The sequence below is a fragment of the Apium graveolens genome, chromosome 5 (genome assembly GCF_009905375.1).
Source record: "Apium graveolens cultivar Ventura chromosome 5, ASM990537v1, whole genome shotgun sequence".
Lineage (NCBI taxonomy): Eukaryota > Viridiplantae > Streptophyta > Magnoliopsida > Apiales > Apiaceae > Apium > Apium graveolens.
The window spans coordinates 18,000,916-18,023,717 of NC_133651.1; the positions used below are offsets into that span (position 1 = coordinate 18,000,916).

The window sequence follows — 22,802 nt, forward strand, 5'->3', positions numbered from 1 at the left end:
GTACCTCATTGTCGGCGATGTCGAGAGTCACGACCAGGGCTTGGTTGTGCTCGGGATCCAGGCCTTCATAATCGGCATTGGAGAAATATATGCGCTCATCTTCAGCAGACTGGATCATCAGGACATCATTGCCCTCATCTGGACTCCGGGGTGGGGAGGAGGTTCCTCCAAAAATCATGTTGACCACGTGTTTCCCGCCACCAGAGGGCTTATCTCTGTCATCAAGTCTTCTTTGTAGGTACTGGTTCATGTTGCCCTTTTTGATCTGATCTTCAATGAACATTTTGAAAGAGAAGCAGTTCTCCGTGGTGTGGCCATGATCTTCGTGGTACCCGCAATGTTTGTCTCGGGCCCTGTTCCCGGGGGGTGCCAACAACGGCTTCGGGGGGTAATAAAATGGCTTTCCCTTGACTTCTCTCAAGATGTCGGCCCGGGGCCGGTTGAGTGGAGTCCATTCGGGCTCTGGTTTTGGTTCTCTTTTGGGCTTGGGCTTCCTTTCAATCTTCTGTAGTCTGGAGTAGTCGTCTCGGGGTGGGGTCCCCCGGGATTGCTGCACATAATTGGTCTGTCTGTCTGTCATGTGTCTCTTTTCTTTTTCGTAGGCGCGGCGGTGTTTCGGGGACTCATCATCATCCCAGATCCGCCTATTCATCTTCATCGAGGTGAGAAAGTCATTTTCTTTGATAAACTCTGAAGCCATCGCATAAGCCGAGGCGAGGCTTTGGGGCTCCCTATGGATTAGGTCCTTCACGTAGCCTTCACATGAAACCGGGTGGAGATTACGCCGGAAAATATTCACGGCTTCCTTCTCCTCAAGGTTGGAGAACTGGTTGACTGATTCTTGAAACCTTTTGATGAATTCTGGCAGAGTTTCTTTACTTCTTTGTTGAATGGTTTCCAAGTGGCACATCTGGAGCTCGTTCATACGGTTCGCCCTGAACCTCTTGAGAAATATCTCTCGGAAGTCCTTCCAAGAGTCGATGCTCCGGGAGGAAATTCGACTGAACCATTTTTGTGCCCCTCCCTTTAGTGTTAAAGCGAAGAAACGACATTTGGTGAGGTCATTGTAATCATATATGTTTGAGATCTGTTCAAAGTAGTTGAGATGTTCTTCAGGGTCGGCAAGCCCGTCAAAAGAGTCGAAGTTGAAGTGCTTGAGTGTTGGTTCCCTGGGGGTGGATTCCAGCTTTCTGGTGAAGGGCGTGGCCGCCGCCTCGACTTCCACATCTCCTTCCACCTTTCTTATGAGATCCCGAAGAACCCGGGCCATTTGCTTTTGCTTAGATTCCTTTTCGGGTTCGGAATCCGAAGAGACATGGATCCGGCATGCCTTCTTCTTTAGTTTGGCTTCCTCCTCTTGGACTCTCTTTTCAATGTTGGCTTTGGCCTTGGCCTCTTCCTCCTTTTGGATACGGTCCCGGAGCGTGGCCCTCTTGATCTCGTTTCGGGCGTCCTCTGATGGCCTCTTAGTTTTGCCAATTCGATCCAAGACTGAGCCCCGGGATTCTTCCGAGTGCTCTTCCTGGTCCTCATGACGGGTTTCAGGAGCCTTGTTCTTTTCTTTCCACAGGTCCATAGCCGCTTGAATCTGCTCCGGGGTCATATTTCCCCAAGGGTTTGTAGAGGTTTCAGCATACTTGTGGGCTGCTTTCTCTATGGTCAACCTCGGGTCTCCGGGCTGAATCAGAGATGAAGCACGAGCTGTGGGGGGCTCTTCATCTATATCTTCCATCTCGCCGTCCCTGGGCGGGGCAACAGTTGGCTGAATGGTTCCGGAGATCGAGGTTTTGCTTTTTCTCGTGGTCATTAGTTTCAGAACAGATTATGGGTGATGGTACCAGGATGTGTGACTGTTCTGGAGGAAAAAAAAAAGAAAAGTAAGCTGTAACGAGAGTGAGGGTTTTGGTTCTTACCAGAGAGGGTTTCTTTGGTTTTGTAGTCGTGTAATGTAGCTGAAGATGACACCACACCACTGGAGGTTTGTGCCCCTCCTTCTAGCGCCAATGATAACTCGGTTTCTTCCCAGGTCTTCTCCTTTCTCACACGCGCTGGGACCCAACTTCCGTAGCGGTTGGGGTGTGTCTAACCAGCTAAGTAGGGGTCTCTGCAAAACAGAACCGGAGGGGGGGTTGTATCCCGTGACAACTCCGGTGTGAGAGTAAGAAATGGGCTTTCTTGAAGAAGAAGAAGAAGAAGAAGAAGAAGAGAGAAGAAGGAGCTATTCAAAATATATGTGAGGGTGTGTGTATAGGTGTGTAGCAGTCAAACGTTTTTCAACCCCTAAAATCCTCTTTTTGGGGCCTTTTATAGGTCCCAAGATTTAAGATTTTTGGGGTTTGTACCTCTTCATCCGGGCCTTTGATCATTCTTGGTTGGTGATTGGTTGGACGGTTCAGATGGACTGTGTGGTCAGGTGTCCTTTCTCCATCAGAGTGGTCTTGGGATGTTTACCAATGGACGGCTGGGATGCCATTGTTCTATTTTGGGTAACATGAGACAGTTGACTCTTTTGTCCTGTGCCAAGTGGCATCGAGGACCACCCCGGCTTGGGCATGGGGTGTTATCTCTTTTGGGCCTCTGTTCTTTTATTTGGGTCTGGTTACTTCTGGCCTATCACATTACAGTTTCAAATCTATGGATTAATCATAATAGGCTGGTTTCGTTTTTTTAAATGAATATAGGGGGATGTAGTTTATTTGTGAGTTATTTCTAATTAACTAGTGCCTAACTATTTTATGTTTTACCATAAATTATACTTACCGTAACTTTTATACAACTAAAAAATATGCTATAACTGATCGAAAAATAACTGGCTTAATAAAACCGACTAATAATTATATGGTCGGTTATGACCACTAGTTGGTTCAAGTCTTTAAACCAGCAGATTTTTAATATAACCGATCATTTAAGACGTTGGGTTTAAATTATTTTTCATGTAATGTTGCTTACAAAGAAATACATGTAAAGCTAATGTTTAGACTGCTCGCAGGAGGACCGGTAGATGTGCAGATGAACAGATAGGAATGGACCATAATCTCTTCACATATATTTCATTGCATCCTACTAAATAACAATTCAACTAATTAACCTGGCCTGCGTCTAGAGGTATGCTAGCTAGTTTCGTATAAGAGAGAAACAAGCTAGCTAGAGTTCATTATATTGGCTAGTTTAGAGTCATGTTCTATAATTGCAAGAGATGTATATCTCAGTGCAGAACCGAGTCTGAAAGGAGAGAGAATATTCCTCCATTTTACTCAAGTTCTGTATTTTCATTTGTTATATATATAGCTAAATAATAATATTCATTTTTATTATATTTTAGATTAATAAAATAGTATTATCAAGTCACCCCAAACCCAACACTGGGTCCAGGACTCCAGGTACTCAATGTATGCATAATGCATTCTGCAGTCATCAACACAGTAAACACACGCCGGACTCTCATGTGTCACATACCCATATCTTTCATTTGCACACATCTTTCCAGTGCTCCTGCATCTACTCAACTAAAAGCAACACACTTGCATTTTTATTCTTCAATAGTCAGTATTAAAAAACATTATTAATGTAAATGAGTGATTCAAAGATTATAATCATAATTATGAATTTAAGTAGTTATATACCATCATTTAAGTAGAGATTTTCGAGAGCATATATGTTCCAAACAATTATATAGTTCCGAAAGTTCAATTTAGAAATAGTATAAAACTGTATCTTATCATTGTATCTAACAATATTTAAGGCAAAGGATAAGAGTTTAATGAGATAGCTCAGTTTATCTTATCGGGGTATATTATGGATTCGATTCTCGATCCGAGATTTCTGAAATCAGATATAAGTCTAGTTATTCACAAAAATAATTTAAACTAGTTTTTTTACTTTGACCTAGGGCTTTGAAATTTAGTCAATATAACAACAAACATGTTAAAAAGTATATGTGATGGGGGAAAGAGGGGATGGCTAGAGAGAGGAAATCAAAGTGAAATTTGCATGGAGGGCCGTGTATCAGACAAAAGCAGGCAGAGAACACTACTAATCCAACAGATTCATTCTTTACTTCAGAATTCAGATAAGATATTGTCCACTCCAAGAAGCTATCTACTTTCAGTCCTCTGAACCTTCAGAAAATCCGTAAAGGACGGGATATTTTCAAAGGCAAGCTTTGTATTATAAATATGACAGTCGGAAGAATTTATAATAATTAACATTCGAACCAATTTAACATTAACATAATTACTAAAGTTATGCATTGAATTTATGTGAAATAAAAAAAATACAACAAGACTCCAGCATCGTCAATTTCCTCAGGTGAATGCTGGACTTCACAAAACATTTATAAGAATCTGTATCAAATGCTGATGTGGAGGTACGGCATCGAAAATTAATCAAAACATAACTGCATCATCATCATTCAATCTACTATGACAAATGGTTTGCGAACTCTAGCATTACTCTCCTTGATCAATTCCTCCGTATTATGGACCTTAGTACCTTAAAGTTTGTTGTGTCGAATCGTATAAATTATTCAAAAGATCAAACACATATATGTATATGCTGCAGTAGAACTAATTGAACAATGAGGCAAAAAAATAGCAAATTAATATAAATGTCGACAATTTTGTTCTAATTAGTTCTCGAGGGAGGGAAGAACTGCGTACCAGCCATGAAAGAGTTGAGTGAAGCAGAATGGTACAAATTAGAAGGGTCTAAAAACGTGGTGACTTGCGAAGGGGCAGCGGCCCTTTCTCGAGAACTGGCCGCTGCTCCAGCAGGATCAGCGGCAAAGGGGCTGGAGGTGTTTGTGATGAGATTAATTTGTTCATCTCTCACTGGAAACTGATGACGATAACTACTTTCAAGACCTTGATCATACAGAATTCCCTTAAACATATGACCCCCTATGTTCACCGACGTTTGATAAGCGTATTGATTATTAGCATTCTCAACGGAGCTTACTCTAACGCATTTGAAAACAGCCTGTGAATTTACCTCCGCCGGGAAATTGGCCAACTCCAACCCTAGAAATCATTCAATCATGTTAAAATTTATTTAAAACTTAAAAATCTACGCGTGCTGGTTAAAATCAACATTCTTGCTGATTAGTTTATGTTGTAACAGCCATACTACTAACCATAGCTAGTAGCTAGTGCATAATTAAGAAACAAATGAAGATAAAATTCGGGGGGAAATGTAGAAATGCTTTGAAATACACACTTATCAACAGAAACACATGGAGCTATAGCTAGCTGTACGAAAAGATAGAAATAGAATAGTGTTCCCTTCCGTTCATTTGTCAGGTTTATACTTGAAAACAGTGATCTACAAAAATAAAATTTATCCAAGAAATCAAAAGAAAGGAGATAGTACTAGTGGATTTTTGCACCCTAGTACAGCTACACGCAGCATGTTACTTACATACCACTTTATAATTTCATTTCATACTGCCTTCAATATAGTTGTATAATCTTTAGCTCCTTGAAGTTATAAACTTGGGCCGGTAAGCCTCCAAAATCTCGGCCTCTATCAGCTGAGCTACCCACTATATAATCTCAGTTAAATATTTTTAGCTAATATTAAGTTACACACTTAAATACAAATCTATTAGCTAGGGTTACTTGGCAAAAAATAAAAAGAGGAACTAGGGTTTTAAATACGTACCTGAAGAAGCAATAGGAATTGCAGTAGAATAAGAGTCTTTGAGCCTTTTGGGGTGAATTTGTAGGGTTTGGTAATGAAGAACATTATTGTCGTGTTCTTGATCTTGTTGCGGACGATGACGGTGTAAAGCCGCAAGCTGTTGAAGTCTCTCTCGGCGTTTAGCAGCTGGTACCCAAGTGCTCTTGACATGAGTTTGGCAAGGGAACCCTCGGCTCTTACAACAAGTCCTGCATCTCATATGCGTACAATCTTTTTTTGCTTGATTTCCACAGTCCTGACAGCTTATCGATCCACCGCTAGTAGTAGTACTGCTACTTGCACCGCTTCTCAACATGAAAAAATCAGCCGATCTTGAATTGTTTGAGACTAGGTTAAGGCCTGATGGATATAAATCTTGCAGATGATTTCGATGATGAGATGCTTCTCCGTAATCTTGTGGCTGCCAAAGCTCGAAACCCTTGCTGTGTAAGTCTACTTGATCAGGATGATTATTGTTATTGTTTCTGCTGTATAAAAACAATTCATTGTTGTTGCCTTGTGTTTGTTGATTGTTTGCTCCTCTTCCTCCTCCATCTCCACTACCTAGGGTAAAAAAACTAGCCATGTTCTCGGATTTGACCTTTTTTTACAAAATTCAATCAACACATAACAATCCATAGGAGCATTAAATCTAAAACCTACTTCCTTTTAACACTCTCCCAAACATATATACATAAGTGGGGGGAGAGAGAGAGAGAGAGAGAGAGAGAGAGAGAGAGAGAGAGAGAGAGAGAGAGAGAGAGAGAGGAGTATGTGGTTGTAGTTGAAATAAGTGGGTAGCTGTGATTGTGTTTGTAAGGTCTTTATCTCTTTATTCACTTTTGGATTGTGAAGGAGAAGACTTTTAGAAACAGACAGAAGAATGTATGAGTATAAATTGATGATCAATCCCAGCCCTCTCTCTTCTGCAGACTGCAGCAGCCTGTGCTTGAATTATTGGAAGTAACGATCAAAAATAAATACATACACAGAGAGAGATAGCTGTAATTCTCTGCCACTACGCCGCCTTACTTAAATAAAGCTGCAACTCTAGGTCTCTTGAATCGCTGCAGATTAAAAACCTTTAATTTCTTTCTTGTCTCTATTTGCTTTTGTGTATCAATAATTTTACTTAGATTCTAATACACACTTGTATTGTATGTATGTAATGTATTATTAGAATTACAGCAGACTACTCATGGTAATCATAATCATATTCCAACTGTTCACCTCCACTTGTTTTACTGTTTGTGTAAAGGAGAAGGGTGAAATATGTAGACTTAGCTGTCACTCTCCTTTGATCAGATGGTGCTGCTCATTTTCCATGCAACTTCAACGGCTGATCACCTCTCCCACTTTTTTTCTTTACTCCTTTTTTAACGGGTTCACTCTCTTTTTTTTTTATTTTTTTTATCTTTCGATGGTATTTTACTAATATTATTTTCACTAAATAATTCCCCATTTAGGGTAGGTTAACTTGATTACTCCTAATTTAAACATGTAACTGAAATGAAGTAGCATATTTCTTTCATGCTAACATATTATCAACGACTACTAATTATTAGATCATTGCATATAATTTCATATAGTTTTCATGTGGCAGGGTACCAGCTTCACTTGCGTCGATTTTAAAAAGAAATGATTGTATCATTCAATTGTACCACCATTATCGCCATCTTCACTAAGACCTATTTATTAATTCATTCTTCACCGGACCGGATCAAGATAGCACCTCTACCGTCAACAAACATTCTAAATTACTTCAAATATAAAATAAAACACGATCAACAACACAAGATATATAGTACATGTAAATGTCCAATATATAGAGTAAGCGGAAATAACAATAAAATTTGAACTCATAAAAGGATATTGCAACCCTCCACTAACATTAACCACTTACACCCCAATTATAAAAGTAAATAAACAAGTGCAGGATAAGTAAACTAATTTTATACTCCATCTCGTAATTGTGCTTTCGAATTTTAAAAAATAATGATAGCAATTGATAATAAATATAAATTATATATATATATATATTCACTTCAAAATTGAGATGAAATTAATTTACTTCCAAATCAATTATTTCCTTCACTTTTAAAAACTTACACTACAAGAAAATAAGACAAAACCGACCACACATAACCGACCAACGGAAAATTGGCGTCTTAAAACCGACCACAAGGGTTGGTCGATTATATAAGGAAAGAAATGACGTAGTTTTGATGATGTGGCACAGTTAAAACCGACCACATTAGGGCGGTCGGTTACATGGCTGACCTGGTGCGGCTAAAACCGACCACTTTAGGGTGGTCGGTTTTGTTAATAATATAAAATTAATTTAAAGTATAAAAAAATGTAACCGTTATAGCCAGGACAGTGTCGTTTTACTGCAATATATATAACCAACCGTCGTCGGTCGGTTATACCCTGTGACTTTTTTTTATATTATGTATCTAATTTCTTGAAATTCAACAAAATATAAAAAACTAAGAGGAAGAATATTATTGAAGAGAATTGAAGTGGGGGAGTTATATATAAATTGTAAGTTTTTCTCATTTATTGTAATCAACATGTGTGTGTGTGTTTGTTGTATGTATTAAATGTTATTTTTCTATGTATTAAATTTTGTTAATTTTTTATGAAATGCATGTTAAATTATTTGTTAAATATGTTTTTTATGTTAAAAATATATTATTGTAGATGGAAACCATTGATCGAAATTGGATTGGTAATCAATTGCAAAGTGATAAAATTTCATTGACTCTGGAATATAAAATTGGTGTAGAATTTTTTTTAAAATTTACTCGCGAAAATGGAATGGAAGAAGATGGTACAATGAAGTGTCCATGTAAACGTTGTAAAATTTTGAATTGGTTAAATATTGATGATGTTAGATTTCATTTGCTCTCTAAAGGGATGCTTGAGGGTTATATCATGTGGACGCTGCATGGTGAAAAGATAGGAAGAAAACGTAGTCGAACATCACATCATCATTATTATGTTCGGGAACCTCCGAGAGTAGAAGAACCATTAGATTTGAATGCGATGTTACATGATTTTGCCGGTGAAAATTATGAATTTTATGACACCACGGATACGGGAACTATGAATGTAGAAGAAGCTTCTGCTAAAAAATTGTACGCTGTTATTGTTGAAAATGGAGTACCTATTTATCTCGGCATTACAAAGTACACAAGATTAAGCTTTACCACAAAATTATTGAAATTCAATAATAACTCACGTTGTAGTAATAAAGCTTTTGATTGTTTGCTTAAACTTCTTATGGATGTGTTACCAAAAAACATACATTACCCGAAACTTATTATGCAACGAAAAAAAATTATAAAGGATTTGAGGGTTGAATATGAAAAAATTGATTTATGTGTGAATGATTGTATGTTATTTTATGGAGATGACAAGGATAAATTTATGTGTGATATATGTGGTGAAGATCGTTATCGGGAAGTTTCTTGGAAAGGTAGTAAAAAAATACCAAAAAAAATCTTAAGACACTTTCCTTTGATTTCTCGACTACAACGCTTATATATGTCGGCACATACATCCGATCACATGAGATGGTACACAATAGAGATGTGAAAGATGGATAAATAAGTCATCTCGCGGATGGAGAAGAGTGGAAAATATTTGACCGTCGATATCCATCATTTGTTCAAGAGATTCGTAACATAAGTCTTGGTCTTGCTACCGATAGCTTCAACCCTTTTGGCCCTACCGGAAAAAAGACATATAGTGTGTGGCCCGTGTTAGTAGTTGTCTACAATCTTCCACCATCTATGTGTATGAAAAAGCCTTATATGTTCATGACCGATATAGTTCCGGGTCCAAATAGCATTGAAAAAGATATTAATGTTTGTCTAAGGCCTCTTATCGATGAATTGAAGATATTGTGGAATACCGGAGTGGAAACATATGTTAGATATATTTGTGATGTCATGTCTAATATGATTTTTGTTTAGTTTTCAGATCTTACTTAACATGACAAATCAGTACTTAACTGGAAATCAGTACTTATACTGAAGTCAGGACTTAAGATATCAGAACTTAAGTTGTCAGAACTTAAGTTATCTAGGAAATATTTATCAGGAGATAATATCAGGACTTAAGGAGGCTTTCAGATAAGGAAGGCGGCTGATTGAAAGGAAAGAAGATCAAGATAAACATAAGAAGAGATATGTATGGAGAAGAATTCTATAAGGAATAGAGTAATTGGAAGAAAAAATAACTGATTGATATATATTAGGAAGCAGAATTATATTCGATATCAATTAGAAGATTATCTTGTAACTGTGTGTCTATATAAACACAGCATAGGGTTTACACTATATGTGTTATCTTAATCAAGTTTATTATTTATTGTAACCCTAGCAGCTCTCGTGATAATTTGTTCATCACTGAGAGAGAACAGTTCTTTGTAACAGAGTTTATTGTGTTAAATAAAATCTGTGTTTTGTTATTTGAGTTCTTATATTCGATTTGATTGTAGTAAACATTGTATTCAACCCCCTTCTACAATGTGTGTGACCTAACAAGTGGTATCAGAGCAATCTGTTAACATACATACAGTAAAGATCCAAAAACAATCATGTCTGAAGAAGCACAAACTCCAACCAAGCCCACCAAAACTGAAGAAACTCCAAAGACTCAAATCCATAATCGATATGAGACTATTAGGGTTCCCATACTGAAACCTTCTGAGTATCCCATATGGAAGGTGAGGATGTCTATGTTTCTGGAAGCTACAGATCCAGAATACCTTGACAGAATTAACGAAGGACCACATAAGCCAACCAAGCTCTCTGTTATAGTTGCAGATCAGCCATCACAGACTGTACCAAAGGAGAAAAGTGAATATACAGCTGAAGATATCTCATATATTGCAAATGATGCAAAGGTAAGACATTTGCTGCACGGTGTCATTAATAATGTAATGTCAAACAGGGTAATTAACTGCAAGACTGCAAAGGAGATATGGGATGTCTTGGAGATAAGATGCCAAGGAACTGATTCAATTAAGAAGAACAGGAGGACTATACTCACTCAAGAGTATGAGCACTTTGACTCAAAACCTGACGAGTCATTAACTGGTTTATATGATAGATTTGTCAAACTCTTGAATGATCTGTCACTGGTGGATAAGGAATATGATCTTGAAGATACTAATCTGAAATTCCTTTTAGCTCTTCCTGAAAGTTGGGATTTGAAGGCCACAACTATAAGAGACAACTATGCTCTTGATAAAACTACTCTTGATGAAATTTATGGTATGCTCAACACTCATGAACTTGAGATGGATCAAAGAAGCAAGAGGCATGGGAGAAAATCAAGAACAGTTGCTCTTAAGGCTGAGGTGGAATCCCCAAAAGTGGCTGTCTCAAAGAAAGGCAAAGGAAAGGCTCTCATCACAAAGTCTGATACTGAGTCATCAAGTCCTGATAGTGATGAGGATTCAGAAACTGAAAGTCTATCTGAGATGGACCCAGATGAAGAGATGATGAAGCTGTGTGCTCTTATGGTGAAAGGAATCATAAAGATTGTAAGACTGAATCTTCAATTCTTGAGCCTTATCACCTACTACATGTTGATCTATTTGGTCCGGTGAATTTCATGTCTATTGCAAAGAAGAAATATGCTATGGTCATAGTGGATGAGTTCACCAGATACACATGGGTGTATTTCTCGCACACAAAAAGTGAAACTGCATCTATCTTGATTGATCATGTCAAACAACTGGATAAATTGGTTAAAGACTCTGTGAAAATCATAAGAAGTGATAATGGCACTGAGTTCAAGAATTTGATTATGGAAGAGTTCTGCAAAGACCATGGAATCAAGCAGGAATTTTCTACTCCTAGAACTCCACAGCAAAATGGAGTTGTTGAAAGAAAGAATAGAACTCTTATTGAAGTTGCATGAACTATGCTTGATGAAGTAAAGTTACCAACCTATTTTTGGGCTTAAACTGTGCAGACTGCTTGTTTTACTCAGAATGCAACACTTATCAACAAGCATGGAAAGACCCCATATGAGATGGTGAAAAAAAAAGCCAAATCTGAAGTATTTTTATGTATTTGGATGCAAGTGTTTTGTTCTTAAGACTCATCCTGAACAGCTATCCAAATTTGATCTAAAAGCTGAGGAAGGAATTTTTGTTGGATATCCACTTTCCGCAAAAGCCTTCACAGTTTACAATTTAAGACCAAGGGTTGTCATGGAATCTATCAATATCTTTTTTGATGATAAGAAGATTACAAGACTTGAAGATTTCAATGATCATGATCAGCTGAGATTTGAGAATGAAGTTTTAAATTCTGATTCTGTAAATCCTGACAGTCTAAATCCTGATACTGCAAACTCTGATGGGTTAAACTCTGATGTTATTGAAACTTTGGTGACTATGCCAAAGTAAAATGCACTTGTGCAGGGGGGGGCATATTGAAGATCCAACTACATCTCAAGAAGCATCAGAACCTAGAACAGGCTCTTCAAGTTCTGATGGGGCAAGTTCTGATAATTCTGGAAACTCAAATTCTGATTCATCAAGTTCTGATGGGCCAAATTCTGATAATTCTGGAAACTCAAATTCTGATAATTCTGGAAACTCAAATTCTGATTCATCAAGTTCTGATGGGCCAAATTCTGATAATTCTAGAAACTCAAATTCTGAAGGATCCAACTCAGAGAGCATAATTTCAGGGGGAACATCAGAAAATGTTGATGGAGACAGCATGGATGATGGGGGTGCATCCAGTTCTAGAGATAACCTTCCATCTGCAAGGAAGTGGACTAAAGAACATACACCTGACTTGATTATTGGAGATCCTGAAGCAGGTATAAGAACTAGAACAACAACATCAAATGAATGTCTCTATCACTCTTTTCTTTCTCAGACTGAACCAAAGAATGTGGAAGAAGCTCTTCAAGATGCTGATTGGGTGCAAGCAATGCAGGAAGAGTTAAATGAATTTGAAAGAAATAAAGTCTGGACCCTAGTGCCAAGACCAAAGAACAGATTTGTTGTTGGTACAAAGTGGGTGTTCAGAAACAAAACTGATAGTGATGGCATAATTACAAGGAATAAAGCAAGGCTGGTGGTAAAAGAATATTCTCAACATGAGGGAATTGATTATGATGAAACATTTGCACCAGTTGCTAGATTGGAAGCCATAAGGATATTTTTAGCTTATGCTGCTCACAAAAAGTTTACAGTCTTTTAAATGGATGTAAAAAGTGCTTTTTTAATGGAGAATTGGAAGAAAAAATATATGTTGAACAACCTCCAAGTTTTGTAGATTCAAAATTTTCTAATCATATCTACAGACTTGATAAAGCACTTTATGGCCTTAAGCAAGCTCCTAGAGCATGGTATGAGACATTAGCTCAGTTTCTTCTGGAAAGTGGATTTAACAGAGGGACTATTGACAAAACATTGTTTTATCTCAACCATGGAAAGGACTTACTTTTGGTGCAGATATATGTTGATGATATCATTTTTGGTTCTACAAATGACAGACTTTGTAAAAGGTTTGCCAAGCTAATGCAGTCAAGATATCAAATGAGTATGATGGGAGAACTTAGCTATTTTCTGGGCCTTCAAGTCAAGCAGAATAAATAAGGAACTTTTATTTGTCAATCTAAGTACACCAGAAATTTGTTGAAGAAATTTGGCATGCAAGACTGTTCAAGTGCATCCACTCCTATGGCCACTGCAACAAAATTGGATAAGGATACTGGTACATCAGTAGATATTACTGATTACAGAGGTATGATTGGCTCACTACTCTATCTAACTGCAAGTAGACCTGATATCATGTATGCTACCTGTCTTTGTGCAAGATTTTAAGCAGATCCAAGAAAACCTCACTTAACAGCTGTAAAAAGAATTTTCAAGTACCTTAAGGGTACAGCTGATCTAGGATTGTGGTATCCTAGGGAATCAGACTTTAAGCTAATAGGTTACTCAGATGCAGATTTTGCAGGATGCAAAATTGATAGGAAAAGCACAAGTGGAAGCTACCAATTTCTTGGAGGCAGATTGGTTTCTTGGTTTAGCAAGAAATAAAAGTCAATTTCCACATCAACTGCAGAAGCAGAATACATTATTGCAGGAAGCTATTGTGCACGGATTTTTTGGATGAAGAATCAGTTACTGGATTATGGGTTAACATCCCTATTTACTGTGATAATCAAAGTTCTATTTCTATGACAGGTAATCCAGTTCAACACTCAATGACAAAGCACATCAGCATAAGGTACCACTTCATTAGGGAAAATGTGGATGAAGGTACGGTGGAATTACATTTTGTTCCAACAGATCAACAACTAGTATCTTCACAAAACCACTGTGTGAAGCTACTTTTACAAGATTGGTAAATAAACTTGGAATGGTTTCAGGTTCTTTCTCTAAATCTGCTTAGTTCTGATACATCAGACTTTATGACCAGTATTTACAGATATTACTATCTTTATGTATTATGTGCTTAAAATTGAAATTTTCTAAGTGCTGATTGTTGTCTGATGTGAATTTCTAAACTCTGATAGTGATATGAATGTTTCTGTGACTATTCAATCCAATGAGGATAACTGTGCTAGATGCTGACCTAGTAGTCTCTAATATACTAAAGATCCCATGTTTGCAGTAATTATTTATGTGGAAATCTTTTAACACAAGCAAATTCTGATATTGAGCTTAGTTAAAGTTTATTTTGTGTATCTTATTACTAAGTTAAAAACTAGAATAATGCTTCTTATCTGTTAAGTTCTGATGTTAGTAAATCTGATGGATGTACTAAGTGCTAATAAGCCTCACTTATCAAAAGAAAAAGACAAGAAAAGTAATAAATATCAGGTACTCCTTTGAGATCTAGAGAAAAATATATGTGGAAGGAAAGACCCAAGTGCATTGCTGGTATTCAGTAATATGCATTAGAAAAGCAAGAAAAAATTTTCTTGGTGACTTTTCACATTCTCTGATTACTGGAGAAATACTCCGATAATAGCATAAATTCTGATAAGCAGTTGTGACTCACTTACACTGAGAAGCCACTGTAAAAAGGAATTTCAAAAGATGCATAAAATGAGCATAAAATGAGCACAAAACAGTTGAGGTGGACTCATGCATGAACTCATTCTATAGTAGACTTCAGACTAAGAACATATTTTAAGCAAAGTTCTTAGTTATGCCTTATTTCTAAGATGTACTGAAGTAAATCAAACTTTACTCTTTGTCTGATATTTAGCTTAAAGCACACACCTGCACTCCATATGAATGATGAAAATTACTATGGTGATCAATGTTGTTTTAGATGAACAGTTTAAGTGTCAGTTGCATAAATTCCGAGGACAAGTTCTGATGGAAGTTCTGATGATTAAGTTCTGATGTACTCATATCAGTATTTGTGTGAAGAATTAAAGAAATAAACATTCACTTTTTGAGTTAAGGAGCCATATTCTGATGACTTTTAAATCATGATAATAATCAAGTTCTGATGCTGACGTAACGGTATTTATTTACTTGGTTTATTTTTGGTCATTACTTGAACGGTCATATCTTCTCAGAATACTGGTTTATGTGAGATAAAGCAGTGATAATCATTTATTTAGTGAGAACAGTTTTTATTTAAAAAACTGAATGTGCAATGTAATTATTACTTATTTACCATGCCCATTAACTTTTGCCTTAATTGTTGCATGCTTGACAGGTGTAAAGGTCTGTTCCACTTCTCATTAACTGCTGACACGTGGGGTGTCTAAGTAAAAGAGCTAAAAGATTTTCAAATCTTTTATTTTCATTTTTATTCTACTCACTCTCTCTCTCTTCTTATTCTCTCTCACATTTTTTGACGGTTTCCATACAGACATTTCATCAAACACCTTTCACGCAATTTTATTTCTCACTTATTTCTGATGGCGCCCAAGGATTTAATTGTTGATGGAGCCAAGTTTGTACCGAATAACTATGCTGCAATCTTGAATAAGGTTGAAGCTCCATCAGATCTGCACTTTGTGCAGGATTTATTAGCCAATAGTGAGATTGGGTATGCTTTGACCCAACCACAAACTATTTCAAGTCAACAAGTGCTGACATTTTGGCGAACTGGGCTTTTTGATGATGGTGGTGCTACTGGTACTCCAAGCATTGTTTTCACATCAGGAGATGTAGAGCATGTGGTTACTCCTGGAGCAGTTCGTAAAGCTCTTCACTTACCTGAAGGTTGCACATTCTTAACAGTGGAGGATCATGTCTTACAACAGCTTATGGCCAGTCTGGGCTATGAGAAAAGTTTGGGAAAGCTAGGTCAACTGAAAAGAGCAAATATCAGAAAGGAATGGAGCTTTTTCTTTGATTGTATCACTAAGGCATTCGCCAATAAATGCTCCAACTTTGATGATATTCCCAACATGAGTCAGCAAATCGGGTATGCCCTTATTCATCAAACTCATTTTGATTTTGCAAGTGTTATGCTAGGTTTCATAGGGGATAGGATGACAGAGGATAGGAATGTAGTATACTTTTCTAGATTCTGTCAGCTTATATATACTTTCTGTTGTGCTGATGAACTCCAACCTACCAGTGATTTAATTCCACCCTTTAAGCTTGCAAAAAGGGCTTTTAATGATTTGTTAAATGCTGACATTAAGAAACAAGTACAGAGACCCTTACAGATTCCTCAGTTAGTAAAACAAATCTTGGTAAATGTTGATCCACAAACATACACATCTGTTTACCCTGATGCCCAACCCACCAACACATCACAGCCAACACAACAACCATCAGAACATACCATCTCTCACCAACCTCAAACTTCTCAACCAACTCAACCCTCCATCAGGACATATTTCAAACCAACACAGTCATCTCAACCTCAACCTTCAGCACGTCCAGTGAAGCCTTCATCTTCAAAACCCAAGAGGACTAAGATAGTACCTCAGTCTCAACAGAAGAGAAGGAGAATTGTTCTGAGAGATGAGTTAGACAATGAGAAACAGGTTCCAATATCAGTACCTGTTGCTGTAGAAGCTGAGAAGATCTCTTCTCAGAAAGATACTGAAACTGGGAGTTCTAGGCCCCTAAAAAGGCTTAAAAAGCTAAATTCTGATGATGAAGCTCCCAAAGTCTCTAATTCTATAAAGAGACTTAAAAAGCAAAGAGCCAGGAGGGCTGTAAGTGAACTATCTCACTCTGAAGAAGTTCTGGAAGAAGCAGCTAATGAAGGGGGTCAGGAATCTCTGATCCCAACTGAACCTATAGTAATTAAATTACTTCCCACAGCTGAAACATATTTTACTCAAGCTCCAAAGTCTCCTATTCAAGAGCAAGAGGATATTCCAGAGAAAGTGTCTACACCTCTTGTGTCTCCAATAATTGATCCAGTACATACTGAAGACCCATGTACAAGTGCTGAAATTGATGTTCATAACTTGATTATGCCTGAGGTTCTGTACTTGGAAGCTCCACCAACTCAACTCACTCCACCAACAACACAAATTCCAGATGCTGATTATAATGAAGATATTTCAACAACACCAATTTTGAATCTGGATGATGAAAATCAGATTTTAGGTGGGCATCAACATTTGGATGTTGATCATAACTTAGTTGCAGATCAGAATTTAGAGGATGATGTTGAAGCCTCTATAGCCTCACATACTGTAATTTTATCAGAGGATGCTGATACTGCAGGATCTGTAAGTTCTGATACTGACAATGCTATCTACTGGTGAAGCTGCTAATAATCTAGATGTTGATGCAGCTGGTCTTTCAGGACATGCACCTCAACAAACAGTTAACAAAGCTGATTTAATCAAGAAGTTTGTTAGAGAGGATGCCCCAGTACCTTGGAGTGAAACTCCTAGAGGAAATGAGTGGACTAAGAAATGGAACAAATTTACTTTTGTTCCTACTGTAAAATTCTTGTTGAGCACCTTGTCAAAGCTGATAAAATGCTGATAAATGATGATTTCAAGGCACAGCTGAGAGTTACTGCAATGAGTACTAGGCACCTTCAAGGTCAACACTCAATAACTCATGACAAGGTGAATAAAATTCAAGAATCTCTAATCCAGCAAGATATGAATATAAAATTGGAAAAGAACAAATTTTTCAAGCCAGCCTTTGACAGAATTGGGTATATTGAAAAAACTCAGGAGAAGCAACAAGATCAAATTTCTGAAATTCTAAAGAATCAAGCTTCTCAGCAAACTCAGCTCAATGAGATCCAATCCTCAGTAGAATTGCTTGTCTCTCTTCTTTTACCTGCTGATGCCAAAAAGGGGGAGAAAGTAATTAAGTCCAAATGCAAATCTAGTCAAGTACTGAAGGGTAAGGATGATGGAAATGATGACCAGGGAAACTCTGGAATGGGTAGAGGTCATGGTCAAGGTAAAGGTTTTTCATCAAGCAAAGCTGGAACTACAAGTCAAAGAACAAGTTCTGATACTGGTAAAAGGATAAGTTCTGATACTGGTAAAAAGATAAGTTCTACTGGCATCTGGAGCTTGATGAAGAGATTTCAAAGAGATTATTTCTCAAAGAAAATCCTGGAATGGACTTTGAAAGTCTAAAGGAAGAAGAAGCTAGACTTAAAGCAAAAATTGTCAACTCCAAGTCTAAAGCTTCTGTTGTTGAAAAGAAACTTCCAAAACCTAAGGGTATTGTGGTTAAGGAAAGGACAAATTCTGAGGCAACCAAAGCCAAATCACAAGTGGAGATAGATCCAAGATCCAAGGGCAAAGAAAAAGTTGATGAACCTGTAAAGGTAAATGTGCCAGTCATGGATGAAGAAATATCTGATGAAGATGCTAGTCTTACTCTGATGAAAAAAAAGATTTCTCAACCAACCTCTGATATGACTCAAGTTGTTCAGAGTCAAGATGTAGTAAGTTCTGATATGACAGTGAATCAAGCAACCTCTGACATAGCTCAAGTTGACTTGATATCAGAAGATAAGGAAAAGGAAACCTCTGACATTGCTCATGTTAAACCTTCAAAGATACTACTACCAGGATTCACCAAAGCTCAACAGACTCAACCTTTAAAGACTACATCAAGTGGTTTTGAAGCAAGAGTTGTTATAGGAAAGGAAGCAAGAGATAAATCAGGATTGGGTAGTTCTAAAGAGAAGAGAGTACACAATACTACAAGTGATCCAACTTCCTTAAGTGAACCAGGTGTAGGAGCAACTCCTGAGAGATTGAATCAAATTGAATCTGTACAAATGGTTTACCATTCTGTTTTGAAAGAAGACATCATATTATACTTTATGATAGATGGGAGGGTATTCCAAATCAGGGAGAATGCAATTTTATTGAAGTATTTTGAAGAATTGGAACATGTTCTATTTCTGCTTCAAGTGAAAAACAGATCAACAGATGGTGCTGCAGGGTGTTTAAAATCAAATATTCAAAGACAGAAGAAGCTTTACTCTGTAAAGTCTGATAGCCCATACTGTCCCAAGTACAGATCTCACAGTGGAGAAATTGTTGAAATGAAGCCTAATACTACTAAAATCATCACTACATTTTCTGGTATTAAGGGACTTGAATTCAATCTAGAGTCTGATAAATCCTATATCATCGGACTAGATCAGGATATAAGGAAAGCTAAAATAAATGATCTCAGGGCTGCTATCTTTCAAATTGGTGAAGATACAGTTGAACTGAAAAATGCTAAAAGAAGGATGGTCAATGAACTTAAATATGCTGAGAGATGTCTGTTGAAGAACTATCTCAGAACAACTCCTGACATCAAAGAGATCAGAAATTGAAGCCAAGTCAAAGATCTACAACTGCTTAAATTCTGAAGGATATACAGACTGAAGCTGATATCAGACTTTGAGGATGCTAAAGCTATAAGGACTGTAAGTTGTAGTTATCTAGTCAAATTCTCATGCATTTATACTTAATATTTTTGACATCATCAAATATCTGTTAAACTTGTATATTATGCTAATTTACAAGTTGGGGGAGATTGTTAGACATATTTGTGATGTCATGTCTAATATGATTTGTGTTTAGTTTTCAGATCTTACTTAACATAACAAATCAGTACTTAACTGGAAATCAGTTTTATACTGAAGTCAGGACTTAAGATGTCAGAACTTAAGTTGTCAGAACTTAAGTTATCATGAGATATTTATCAGGAGATAATATCAGGACTTAAGGAGGCTTTCAGATAAGGAAGACGGCTGATTGAAAGGAAAGAAGATCAAGACAAACATACGAAGAGATATGCATGGAGAAGAATTCTATAAGGAATAGAATACTTGGAAGGAAAGATAACTGATTGATATATATTAGGAAGCAGAATTATTTTCGATATTAGTTAGAAGATTATCTTATAACTGTGTGTCTATATAAACACAGCATAGGATTTACACTATATTGTTATCTTAATCGAGTTTATTATATATTGTAACCCTATCAGCTCTCGTGATAATTTGTTCATCACTGAGAGAGAACAGTTCTTTGTAATAGAGTTTATTGTGTTAAATAAAATCTATGTTTTGTTACTTGAGTTCTTATATTCGATTTGATTGTAGTAAACACTGTATTCAACCCCCTTCTACAGTGTGTGTGACCTAACATCATACGACCAATATTTGAAATAAAATTTTATAATGAGAGCGGCTCTTATATGGACAATTAGTGACTATTCTTCTATGAGTATGATAAGTGGGTGGTCGGGCAAAGGAAAGATGGGATGTCAAGTATGTCTTGGAAGTGTGCAAGGGTTTCAGTTACAATATTGTGGAAAATGTAATTTCTATGACACAAAACAAATATTCCTTGAACCAAATGATCCACTCCGTTAAAAAAATAATTTGTTTGATAATAAAGAAAGAAGATTATTTTGTAGTCGTTTATCCGGGGAGGGTGTTAAGGAGTTGTTTGACGCTTTAGTTTTTCCACCACCCGGAAAGACTAATTCGAAAGCAAGGAGTGTCAGATACGGGGAAGAGCATCATTGGACTCATATCCCAATCTTTTACGAACTCCCTTATTGGTCATCACATAGTTTACGATATTCAATTGATATCATGCATACGGGAAAAAATGTTTTTGAAAACATATTTTTGACTATTGTGAATGCGATAAAGTCAAAAGATCATAAAAAATCAAGAGCGGATTGCAAGTATTTTGGGGTGTTACCTCATTTATGGATCGATGAAAAAGGAAAGTCACCTAAAGCACCTTATTCCCTTACTAGAATATAATGTAAACTTTTGTGTGAATGGATTAGTTCACTAAAACTTCCAGATGGCTATTCCTCAAATATATCACGTTGTTGCAATGTTGAGGGGTGTACATTTTATGGATTTAAATTGCACGATTATCATATTTTTCTTCAAAATTTATTGCCTCTTGTAATTCGTGAACTTCTACAGGCGCCTATTGCGGATGCCATCACGGAAATTTCTAACTTTTTCCAAGATGTATGCACATCCGTGGTTACAAAAACTGATTTGGAAATAATGGAAAAATCGGTAATCAAAGCGTTGTGTTTGTTGGAAACGATTTTTCCTCAAAATTGGTTTGATTCGATGGAACACTTGGTTGTACATTTAGCCGAAGAAACTAGACTTGCTGGACCTGCTTATTGGCATTGGATGTATCTGATTGAGCATTTTTTGGGGAAATTAAAACAAAAAGTCGGTAATAAAGCAAGAGTTGAGGGTTCAATTGCCGAACGATATATGGAGGAAGAGATTCTTAATATTTGTTCCTTTTATTTTGCCCCAGACACGATTCATAATAAAGTACGTCGTAACGAGGTTTTGTTTGATGTGTAAAATTCCGAGAATTTAGAAGTTTTTAAATATCCAATTCAATCTCTTGAAAAAGAAGGAACTCGATACATGAATGATGATGAACGAGAGCTAGCTGAAGAATATGTTCTTTTAAACTCTCTTGAAGTTCAACCTTATCTAAGGTACCAAAATCTTACTTTAAAAAATAATTTTTAGTTGAGGAATAATTTTTTATAGTGACACTTACATGCATGATTTTATATTTTAGAAAGTACCAAGATCGTGTTATGAGACAACACCCGGAAACAACACCTAAAGATTTAAATCGTATTCTCAAGAGTCGATTTAAAACTTGGTTTAAACAAAAGGTATTTATCTATTTATCAATCTTAATTACATATTTTATTTTTAATTCTTATAATTCCAACGTCTCATCACATGTTTTATTTTTAATTTTTTTAATCATTAGGTTGATAAAGATGAGGTGGAAGGACCTCTTTTTAAGGACTTTCTTGAAGGACCGGTATTAAAAGTCGTGACTTTTAAGACTTGTCAAGTTAATGGATATAAATTTTCAACAAAATCTGCATCCGGTTCTGATATTCTTGTTAAAGAAAATTTGCACGGAAATAATCTTGATTATTTTGGTCAACTACAAGAAATTATTAGACTTATTTATCAAGGATGCAATCATGTATATTTGTTCAAATGTATATGGTTTGATAGTGTCGGTAATGGTGTGAGGATTGATAAAAATCTTGTGGTTACACTTGATATGACTTCAAGATTAAAGTCAAATGAGATTTTTATTTTAGCTAGTCAAGCCTCACAGGTATATTATGCTCCTAGTGTATTGAATCCAAAATCGAAAATATATATAGTGGTCAAATCTAAAAGTCGCCCAATTGATGAATCTATCATTGCGCAAAATGATATAGAGGACGCTTTTCAGGAAGATAAATCTAATGCATCGACCTCATTTTCGCTCTTTGTCTATTTCACACAATATGGACAAATACCATTTATTCGGCAGAAGAAGAAGAAGAAGAAGAAGAAGAAGAAGAAGAAGAAGAAGAAGAAGAAGAAGAAGAAGAAGAAGAAGAAGAAGAAGAAGAAGAAGAAGAAGAAGAAGAAGAAGAAGAAGAAGAAGAAGAAGTTGAACTTAACATCCGATATATCATAAAAAACAAATTTTATTTATACGATCCAATCGTACGGATGTTAACTTCATGTCAAAATATGTTTATACACAAAAAATTAGATTATTTTAACGAGTACAAATACGTTTTTATAAGTAAATTAGAAAATATCCTAAAAAATGTGAAATAAATAAGTATAAATTTAAAATTATAAAAT

At 36.5% G+C, this 22,802-nt stretch overlaps 1 protein-coding gene across 1 annotated transcript; it reads right to left on the reverse strand.

Moving 5' to 3' along the window:
- Window positions 1-4,180: 4,180 nt before the first annotated feature.
- LOC141724192 (protein SHORT INTERNODES) lies at window positions 4,181-6,777 on the reverse strand. The gene is made up of 3 exons (XM_074526214.1): window positions 5,659-6,777; window positions 4,659-5,018; window positions 4,181-4,491 (listed from the first exon to the last, which is right to left on the reverse strand). Exons 1-3 carry the CDS (start codon window positions 6,260-6,262, stop codon window positions 4,412-4,414), a joined length of 1,044 nt encoding a protein of 347 aa, XP_074382315.1. The 5' UTR covers window positions 6,263-6,777; the 3' UTR covers window positions 4,181-4,411.
- Between the last annotated feature and the right edge of the window lie 16,025 nt (window positions 6,778-22,802).

Coding starts and splice junctions, on each gene's coding strand:
- LOC141724192 (XM_074526214.1), bottom strand. CDS start 6,262: ATGGCTAGTTTTTTTACCCTAGGTAGTGGAGATGGAGGAGGAAGAGGA. Junction 5,019..5,658: donor AATTCCTATTGCTTCTTCAG/GTACGTATTTAA, acceptor AATGATTTCTAG/GGTTGGAGTTGGCCAATTTC. Junction 4,492..4,658: donor ACTCAACTCTTTCATGGCTG/GTACGCAGTTCT, acceptor ACAAACTTTAAG/GTACTAAGGTCCATAATACG.